This window comes from Mesocricetus auratus, unplaced genomic scaffold, assembly GCF_017639785.1.
Source record: "Mesocricetus auratus isolate SY011 unplaced genomic scaffold, BCM_Maur_2.0 Super-Scaffold_100007, whole genome shotgun sequence".
Taxonomy (NCBI): Eukaryota; Metazoa; Chordata; class Mammalia; order Rodentia; family Cricetidae; genus Mesocricetus; species Mesocricetus auratus.
Genome location: NW_024429191.1, coordinates 51,134,240 through 51,144,856, shown reverse-complemented (window position 1 = coordinate 51,144,856; position 10,617 = coordinate 51,134,240). Strand labels below are relative to the sequence as shown.

General features: G+C 43.6%; 1 protein-coding gene across 12 annotated transcripts in view; it reads left to right on the top strand.

The window, feature by feature from the left end:
* Kiaa0753 (KIAA0753 ortholog) overlaps positions 1-10,617 on the top strand; it is a 52,989-nt gene that overhangs the window by 10,514 nt on the left and 31,858 nt on the right. For 11 of the 12 annotated variants that reach the window (XR_005878290.1, XR_005878293.1, XR_005878292.1 and 8 more), the window contains exons 4-7: positions 1,685-1,791; positions 3,255-3,317; positions 7,275-7,490; positions 9,475-9,685. Coding sequence is in view for 8 of the 12 variants with exons in the window: in XM_040749072.1 (XP_040605006.1) it covers positions 1,685-1,791; positions 3,255-3,317; positions 7,275-7,490; positions 9,475-9,685 (597 nt within the window). In the remaining 4 variants the exon portion in view is untranslated. The remainder of the gene's footprint in view (positions 1-1,684; positions 1,792-3,254; positions 3,318-7,274; positions 7,491-9,474; positions 9,686-10,617) is intronic. The other variant, XM_040749073.1, reaches the window with a different exon arrangement.

The window sequence follows — 10,617 nt, the reverse complement described above, 5'->3', positions numbered from 1 at the left end:
TCCAAAGCCACAGAGAAACCCTGTCTCAAAAAACCAAAAAAAAAAAAAAATAATAATAATAATAATAATAATTGCCTTAATCTTATTTGACTCTTTTTAAAATCTGGTGCTAAAAGTTAAACCCATGCATACTCGGCAAGTGCTATACCGCCAAGCAGCACTCCAGCCCCACTCTCTCATGTGTAACTTTTTAATGAGAAAATTAAATTCAGAATATGTAGGCATTTCGGGAAAGTCAGATGGGACAGGTATTCTGGCACTCGGGAGTCACAGAATACTGAGTGTTACACAGCTCAAAAGGGAAGGTATCCTGGAGCTCGGGAGCCAAGGACTACCAAAGATCACACTAAGCATAACAGTCCTACTTCAGGGAAAGGCTTCCCTAGTGTATCAGCTTTGCTCCAGCAGGAGAGGGTCTTCGAGCTGGGGATGTTTGTCCAGTGTAGCAGTTTTGCTCAGGCAGGAGAAGGTTTCCCCAGGCAAAGTTGATACAGTTTAGCGTTCGCAGGAGAGTCTGCCAGGGGAAGGTTTCGCTCTGCTCTGCCCAGCCCAGGGTCTTCTCTGCTCTGCAGAGAAGATTTTCACCCAAAGCTCATCAAAGGGGTTTATTGGGAGGGAAGAATCCAGGAGAGTGGCTGCCCTCTGCCAGAGTAGCAGAGGACAGCCGGGTAGCACGAACAGACACAGGCTTTATATAGGGCTTCCAGGGTGGGGATTGATCAGATTTTAATCTCCTGTTCAGGGATTGGTTAGTTTCCTGCACAGGGTTAGGGTCAGATTTGGCTCTGGTTTCAGGGCCAAAGTGTGTTTCTTTCTCTGGTCTTTTAGCCTTTTGGCTCCAATTTTAGGGCCAGGGTGTATTTCTTTCACTGACTCTGATTCCAGGGACAAAGTGTGTTTCTTTGGCACTGGTTTCAGGGTCAGGGTACATTTCTTTGGTTCTGGTTGCAGGGCCAAAGTGTGTTTCTTTGGCTCCCTGCTCAGTATGTTTCTTTGGCTGGTCCCTTTTCCCTACAGAATATACTTACACTTGCAAAGTATTGCTGCTATCAAATTATCTGTTAAGAGTTTTGTAGAAGAATTTGTGTAAATATATTTGGAAACAGTGGTCTAGAAGAAGTACATAAATTGGATTTCCCCTTGGCAGAAATTGTCTGAGCTGATCTTTAAAAAATATGGGGAACCATCGAATACAAGAGTGTGCTTCTTGACACATAGATGAAGACTTAGATCTAAAATCATTCAGATGATTTTAACACTTCTATTTTAATGTGTTAGAGAAAGAATTTCTCATTTGGATTCAGGATAAGAAAGTAAAAATAATCTCACTTAGCATGAAAATAGTCCAGTAAAGGTATTTTTTTATTTTTATTTTTTGGAAAGTAGAGGAAGCTTTGTGGATTTTGGCTCAGTGTAAAGGAACTTTGAGATAGTAAGAAATGCTTCACAGTGAAGTCCAGTGGGATTTGTTTCAGTGAATTCTGGTGTGCTAGACAGCTTGCCAGCATCTTCCTGTCCTTTTTGTCCCTGAGTCAGTACACAGGCTCTTGCTCAGTCTTAGCCTTGGCTGTTGTAGGTGTCTTAGTAAGACCTGAGAGCCTCAGCTATTGCTCCATTAATTTCTTAAAGTTTCATTGAGTTTCTTTGTGTGGTTTTTAACCTAATATGGGGAAAATACTTTCAGATAGACTAGAAGAAGCTTTGGATCCGGATGAAGAGCATCGAATCCGAGTGAGGAGACAGGAGCAAGCTGTGCGCTGTGCTCGAACGCTCTACGGTCTTCAGCAGCAGGTGTGGAAAAGCCAGGGGAGGTGTAGTGGGTGGCCAGCATGTGGCTTTCTTAGGGACTTACAATTTTCCTTTTGTCACAGAAAGATGAATGCAAAGGGCCCTCCATAAATTCTAATGAATTTTCAGGCTTAATTCCCTGAACTTAGGGGCAAGTAATTTGTGTGTATGTGAGAGAGAGAGAGAGAGAGAGAGAGAGAGAGAGAGAGAGAGAGAGAGAGAGAGAGAGAGAGAGAGAGAGAGAGGAGAGAGGGAGGGAGGGAGAGGGAGAGAGAGAGAGGAGAGAGAGAGAGGTGCATATGATCAGGGTCCTTAAACAGTTGTTTTTGACTTTGGGGGCATAGGCTACTGAATCTACTAAAAGCCATTCCTCCTACTGAAAAAGTGCTTGTACATATGAGCCTGAGTCTTAAAGGGACTTTCCCATCTGTCTTAGAGAATAACATGGTTATTCTTTATTTCATGGTAGAATGAAATATTTAATGATTGGTAAACAGGCATTTGCATTGAATATTTTTGTGAGTGAGTCTGTGATATTTCTTTAAAGTTTTAATTTTAATCCCCCACCTCCAGGCAGGATTTCTCTGTGTAGCTCTGGCTGTCCTGGAACTTGCTCTGTAGACCAGGCTGGCCTAGAACTCACAGAGATCTGCCTGCCTCTGCCTCCCAATTGCTAGAATTAAAGGCATGTGCTACCACCACCTGGCAGCTCTTTATTTATTAATAAACCTTTAAATTTTTCTGATTATTGAAGTTACAGGTTGAACCAAAAGCTATCCTTTTTTTGTTTGTTTAGAGGTAAATGCCATAGCTAAATTTTTTATTAATTTATTTTTTATATTCCATTTTGTTTTTATTAATTTATTTTTTACATTCCAAAATTTTCTTATATATTCTTTTTGAGTCTTGTATTGGTTCTCATGCTACACCATTGTTGCCAGAGAGATTGTTCTAGGCAAGTGCTATGCCATGGGCTATATATATTCCTAGCTGAGATCGTTCTGAAACATGAATCTAGATGTCAGATTTTTACTTAAAAGACTTCAGTAGTGCTTGGTAATTCCCTCCCACACTCCCACTCCCAGTGTATGTGTATGTATATGGTGCATGTGAAAGAGTTTTTCTGTGTAACCCAGGCTGACTTAGAACTCATAACCACCTGTTTCTGCCTCCCTGGTGCTGAGATCAAAGATATGTGCCACTCACACAGCAGAAAGCAAAACTCTTTAGTATGGCACTTAAGACTTAGTGAGTTGGCCCTTCTGTTACTCATATTCAGTTCTTACACTGGGGACCTGAGGATAGCTCTATTCACCATTTTGAACTGGAAACCAGTCAGTGTTTTGGGAGTGTGGGCAATGAGTTAATAAGGGTTATATTTGGACAAAACAAGGTCTTTTTTTTTTTCTATAAGAAAGATCAATGGACAGGTATAAAATTTTCATTTCCACCTTTTCATAAAACAGGTAAAAGAAATCCAGGAAGAATTGGATAAACTGAGTCCACATAAAATTAAACATACTAAGAAGGTACGTTATAATTCTGATGAGTAATTAGTAATAGAGTGCATTTTGCTGTTTTTTTATCATAGTTTATGTAAACCTGTTGGGGGCTAAACTGCTAGTGTTCTAAATGTGGAGTTGCTTTCCAAGAAAAGGATCTGAAACAGGTCACTGCATGGTCGCTCCTGCTATAGAGACAGGTCACTGCATGGTCACTCCTGCTATAGAGACAGGTCACTGCATGGTCACTCCTGCTATAGAGACAGGTCACTGCATGGTCACTCCTGCTATAGAGACAGTCACTGCATGGTCACTCCTGCTATAGAGACGGGTCACTGCATGGTCACTCCTGGTATAGAGACAGGTCACTGCATGGTCACTCCTGCTATAGAGACAGGTCACTGCATGGTCACTCCTGCTATAGAGACAGGTCACTGCATGGTCACTCCTGCTATAGAGACAGGTCACTGCATGGTCACTCCTGCTATAGAGACAGGTCACTGCATGGTCACTCCTGCTATAGAGACAGGTCACTGCATGGTCACTCCTGCTATAGAGACAGGTCACTGCATGGTCACTCTTGGTATAGAGACAGGTCACTGCATGGTCACTCCAGCTATAGAGACAGTCACTGCATGGTCACTCCTGCTATAGAGACGGGTCACTGCATGGTCACTCCTGGTATAGAGACAGGTCACTGCATGGTCACTCCTGCTATAGAGACGGGTCACTGCATGGTCACTCCTGCTATAGAGACGGGTCACTGCATGGTCACTCTTGGTATAGAGACAGGTCACTGCATGGTCACTCCTGCTATAGAGACGGGTCACTGCATGGTCACTCCTGGTATAGAGACAGGTCACTGCATGGTCACTCCTGCTATAGAGACAGGTCACTGCATGGTCACTCCTGCTATAGAGACGGGTCACTGCATGGTCACTCTTGGTATAGAGACAGGTCACTGCATGGTCACTCCTGCTATAGAGACGGGTCACTGCATGGTCACTCTTGGTATAGAGACGGGTCACTGCATGGTCACTCCTGCTATAGAGACGGGTCACTGCATGGTCACTCCTGCTATAGAGACGGGTCACTGCATGGTCACTCCTGCTATAGAGACAGGTCACTGCATGGTCACTCCTGCTATAGAGACAGGTCACTGCATGGTCACTCCTGCTATAGAGACAGGTCACTGCATGGTCACTCTTGGTATAGAGACAGGTCACTGCATGGTCACTCCTGCTATAGAGACGGGTCACTGCATGGTCACTCCTGCTATAGAGACAGGTCACTGCATGGTCACTCCTGCTATAGAGACAGTCACTGCATGGTCACTCCTGCTATAGAGACAGGTCACTGCATGGTCACTCCTGGTATAGAGACGGGTCACTGCATGGTCACTCCTGCTATAGAGACAGGTCACTGCATGGTCACTCCTGCTATAGAGACGGGTCACTGCATGGTCACTCCTGCTATAGAGACGGGTCACTGCATGGTCACTCCTGGTATAGAGACGGGTCACTGCATGGTCACTCCTGGTATAGAGACAGGTCACTGCATGGTCACTCCTGGTATAGAGACAGGTCACTGCATGGTCACTCCTGGTATAGAGACAGGTCACTGCATGGTCACTCCTGCTATAGAGACAGGTCACTGCATGGTCACTCCTGCTATAGAGACAGGTCACTGCATGGTCACTCCTGGTATAGAGACAGGTCACTGCATGGTCACTCCTGCTATAGAGACGGGTCACTGCATGGTCACTCTTGGTATAGAGACAGGTCACTGCATGGTCACTCCTGCTATAGAGATGGGTCACTGCATGGTCACTCCTGCTATAGAGACGGGTCACTGCATGGTCACTCCTGCTATAGAGACAGGTCACTGCATGGTCACTCCTGCTATAGAGACGGGTCACTGCATGGTCACTCCTGCTATAGAGACGGGTCACTGCATGGTCACTCTTGGTATAGAGACAGGTCACTGCATGGTCACTCCTGCTATAGAGACGGGTCACTGCATGGTCACTCCTGCTATAGAGACGGGTCACTGCATGGTCACTCCTGGTATAGAGACAGGTCACTGCATGGTCACTCCTGCTATAGAGATGGGTCACTGCATGGTCACTCCTGCTATAGAGACGGGTCACTGCATGGTCACTCTTGGTATAGAGACAGGTCACTGCATGGTCACTCCTGCTATAGAGACGGGTCACTGCATGGTCACTCCTGCTATAGAGACGGGTCACTGCATGGTCACTCCTGCTATAGAGACAGGTCACTGCATGGTCACTCCTGCTATAGAGACAGGTCACTGCATGGTCACTCCTGCTATAGAGACTGAAATGAAAGTATCTGCACAGAACACCCAAGACCAAGTTCTTAGCACAAAGGAAATTTATTTGCCCCAGAGGAACCAAATAAGGAAGGGAATAAGAGACAAAGACGGGGGCTAGAGGACAAGGAAGAAGGGGGAGGGAACAAAGGAGATGGGGCAGGGGTGTTTGTCCCAGAAGACAAAGGACTGCCTCTGTATAGAGAGGAGACAGACATGGCCCATAGACAAATGGCAGTTTATAAAAGTAAAATGGGAAACCCTGTGTTAGGATGAGGTGTTTAATTTTAATGGGACATGTTAATTAGGTGAGCCAAAGGAGACTTTTGATTGCTGGACTTCAATACTTTGATAGCTGGACCTCGATAGTCAGTCTCAGGAGGAGGATGTGGCCAAATAATGGAATAGACCTTGGTGGTTAGCTTTAGGAATGTGATCTAATAGTTTTTTAGCAAGGCAGAGGGAATGGGGGAGAAGGGCTAGGTCTGCCAGAGCCATGCTCACCATGCTGGAACTGGCCAGAGTCCTTCACAGACAGCAGGAAAGAAAAGAACCTGTTTTTAGAGAGCTTGGGGTTTTTAAATTCTCTTCATGCTGGGAAAGGTTTTACAACAGGGAACACTTTGTATAGTGGATAGACTCCAGATGTTTTTTTTTTCTTTTTCATTTTTACATCCCGACCACAGCTTCCCCTCCCTCTTCTCCTCCAAGCCTCCCCCAACCTTTCCTTTGCCTCCCCATTCATTACTCCTCCTCCTCCATTTCTATTTAGAAAAGGGCAGACCTGTGGATATCAACAAAACATGGCATATCAAGTTTGTAGTAAGACTAAGAATCTCTCCTTGTATTAAGACTGAGTAAGGCTACCCAGTAGGAAGAGGAGAGTCCCAAAAGCCAGCAAAAGAGTCAAAGACAGCCGTTGCTCCCACTGTTATGAGTCCTATAAGAAGACCAAGCTACACAACTGTAACATATTTGCTGCTGCCTAGGTCAGTCCCATGCAGATTCTCTGGTTGTTGGTTCAGTCTCTGTGAGCTCTTAGGAGCCCAGACTAGTAGATTCTGTGGGTTGTCTTGTGATGTTCTTGACCCCTCTGGTTCCTGCAACCCTTCCTCCCTCTCTTCAACAAGATTCCCTGAGCTCAGCCTAACGTTTGGCTGTGGTTCTCTGCATCTGTTCCCATCAGTTGCTGGATGAAGCCTCTTTGATGATAATTGGGCTCGGCACCCATGAGTATAGTAGAATATCATTAGGCATCATTACATTGACATTTTTTTCTCCAGTTGTGTTTGGTTCTGTCCTAGGTCTCTAGGCCATCCAGCTTCTTGGTCCTGGTGCTTCAAGTAGTGTCAGGGGTGGGCTCACTCTTGTGACATGGGTCTGAGGCTGGACCAGTTATTGGTTGGCCACTCCCATAATCTCTGTACCACCCTTACCCCAGCACTTCTCATTGGCAGGATAGACAGTAAGTTGAAAGTTATGTGGCTGGGTCAGTGTCCCAATCCCTCCACTGGAAGTCTTGCCTGGTCACAGGAGATGGAAGTTTAGGCTACTATCCCTTATTGCTAGGACTCTAGGTATTTTTAAAGGTTGCTGTGGTGTTAGGAAGTCGGAACCTGAAGTAACCCCTTACTTCTTGTTTGTTGCCAGTCGTGGGCAATGTCTAGGCTGGCAGCTGCTCATCGAGGAGCCATCCGGGCCTTACAGATGTTTGTCACTCAGTTTACTGATCGAGGGGAGCACCCAGTTCCTGCTCAGTGTAAAGAACTGGGCAACCTTATTCGTCAGCTTTCACTGTGTTCTGCCAAGCTGGATACTGATCCTTCTGTGCCAGATGTGGTCATAGACATCTTGCAGAAAATTGAGGTATGAAATGGACTCCAGTTTTTGTTAAAGGGTGTTGTTTCAAGGCAGGGAAATAATGCTGACTCTAGTTCCAGACAGTGAGAATACAAGACAAAGCTTCTGCCTGGTAACTTAGTGCTTTTCAGAGGACATAAGTTTGCATTTTTATTGCGTTTACACTCTGGTCTTTATTGCATTTCTCTTCTTTGAAAGAAGAAATGATATAATACATCAAATAACACATACTGTGGCACACATGCCCACACGTCATCTATATACAGAGTAATAAAAGAATAAAAGAAAGGGAAAGGAAAATGGCAAGGAATTCTCAGATTAGCATTTAATTATCAGTATTTGATCTAGATAGGTTCTAGAAAAGAAATGCTTAGGATCCATGCAAGTAAGAGCCTCAGATTTTAGGATGACTGGGAACATCTGGCATTCCACAAGTGGCACGTGGTAATAAGGAATGGGCAGTGTTTTTATTGGCAACAATGACAGCATTAGCAATGAGCTCTGAGTTTATAGTTTCATAGGTTTGTAGAGTCCTGCCACACAATGTAGCCTTTGATTCTTGCTGCAATACCCTGACTTGCAAATGTATTTTTAGTACTAATTTTTATTATTGCTGGTTTTTGGGGTTTTGTTTTGTTTTTTTTAAAGATTTATTTGTTTTCTGTTTATGAGTGCTCCATCTGCATGTACAACTTTGTCAGAAGAGGGCATCAGATCCCACTATAGAAGGTTGTGAGCCATCATGTGGTTGCTAAGAGTAGAACTCAGGTCCTCTGGAAGAGCAGCCGTGCTCTTAACTGCTGAGTCATCTCTTCAGCCCCTATTGTTGCTATTTTTAAAGCAAAGGTCAGAGTGTTGTCTTGAAGGCTGGAACTAATAAGCCACCTATACCAGTGTTACTTCTGTCATGCATTTTCACTAAAAAATAGGAAAAGATAATCTTATATTAACAGGCTGTTGGCCCTCATGGAAGAGTGGCATAGTAGAGAGAATTCTGTCTACCACTAACTGGCTCTAGTGGTCATTAAATCATGCTTTGCTATTACAGTCATATTTAGCAAATGTCTGTAATTAACTTTGGTTCTATCTGTGTAGACATAGCTCAGTGTCAGGAGTGTGAATGTCAAGGGTAAATCTCAGAACTGTTGACAGCATATCACATACATCATGTCATTCTCGCTCTTTCAGCTTACCTATTTGAAACATTACTAAACAAAATAATTTTGTTTAGAGGACCTATCTTACAAACCCTAGAAATGATCTCAAGAGGTTACCCCATATCCTGAGCAAGAGCACTTTGAACAGTGTGTCTTAAGCATATGTAATCTCCCCTAGTTTTAAAAATACTCAGTAATGTAAGAAATTAAGTTCTTGTTGATTCTTTGCCTGACTTACTATCTTGTAAAAATAGTACAAAATAGCCTTCCTGACGGTCTTCAGTTGTCTTTAATTTGTACTGACCAGTACTGTCCGGTGATGAGTGAGTGGGTGTGCCGTAGAGGATGGGGACACACACCTCCTGCCATTACTGCCATAGACAAATAGCTACTGGACCCACTGTTAGCTTATGGATATGCATGTTCAGTATAATGTGTTTGCCCACATAAAATACTACTTGAGTTTATGGGATTTTGTTGGAAATGAACACCCTGTTAAAGAGCATATAGCTATGTTCTGGAAACTGGTTAGTTTCCCAAGTGATGATTCTTAATCTTAAGGTTAGGGCATCTCTTTAAAATGATCACACTCAAACATCTTTGCTGTTGATTTTAATGAACTGAGTAAAAGAACTTTGTAAATGTTATTTTTATAAATTAATCTCATGTTGTAAATAATACTGATTTTAAATTAAATTAAACGAAACATCTTGTTAACCACTAGATTACCATTTAATGACATGTCTCTTTGAAAGGTGTTATTTTTCAGTGTTGTGACTAAAGTCATACTCTTGTGAGATAAACTAAGAGAATAATGACCGTTTTCATGACAGGCTTTGGAGTCTCTCCTGGAAAAGAAACTGTCACCTAAAAAGGTAAAGAAATGTATCACAGAAATTCAGAGCAGATTTCCTATTGGCAGCCAAAAAATCTTAGAGAAATGGCCAACTGTACTGCCAAAGAATGAGAGGAGACCCTTGGTCACAAAGGAGACATTTCCACAGGAAGCTAGTCGACCTTCTGTGGCAAAGAGACTTCTTGCTGGTATGTGTCTCAAAATGTTACTGTGTGATCTTTTACTCTGTCAAAGAGGCTGCAACAGTTAGTGAGGTGGTGGTAGGTGGTGGTGATGGGGGGGGGTTGTTGAGGTGTTAGGACTGTGGCCCTGTCTATGAGAGCTGCCTTGCAGCTGGGATCGGAAGTAGCCACCAGCATGTGTCCTAGGACTAGAGAGTGGACTATGCTTCTCCAGAAGATGGTGAACAAGTCAAATTCCCTTTGGTTGGCATAGTGCTAAGCTGATTGTATTGTACTGATGCGTGTTGTGCATTTCCGGACCCTCATCCTAGGGAGCAGGGGTGTTAGGTTGTGTGGTATGCACATTTGTGAAGATCTGCCAGTTTACCCTGTAAAGGTGGCTGTGTGATCATGTTTTGATCAGCAGTAGTTTCTACAATAAAATCTGAATGTTTCCAGCCTGAGGGGTGGCGGTGGCATCTTACTGTTGCACGGTGTAGCTGTGTTCTCTTGAGGACTGTTCATGGCTCCTTCCCCATGCTTATTGCTTCTGTGCTGATTTTCCCTTTGTATTCTCTACCCTCTTACTGGGTTTTACTTCTTTTACTTATGAGTATAAAAGTTCTGTGGATAGTGTGTAGCTCTTAATCGTCTTTTCTTTTCCTTCCTTCCTCCTTCCTTTCTCCTTCCTTCCTTCCTCCCTTCCTTCCTTTTCTTTCTTTCTTTTTTCTTTTTGAGACAGGGTTTCTCTGTAGCTTTGGAGTCTGTCCTGGAACTCACTCTGTAGACCAGGCTGGTCTCGAACTCACAGAGATCTGCCTGCCTCTGCCTCCCAAATGCTGAGATTAAAGGCGAGTGCCACCACTGCCTGACTTAAACTTGTTTTGGTTTATTATAAATATTTTCTCCTACTTAGTCACTTCTCTTTGGAATTTGTTTATAGTTTTTTAAAATCTGAT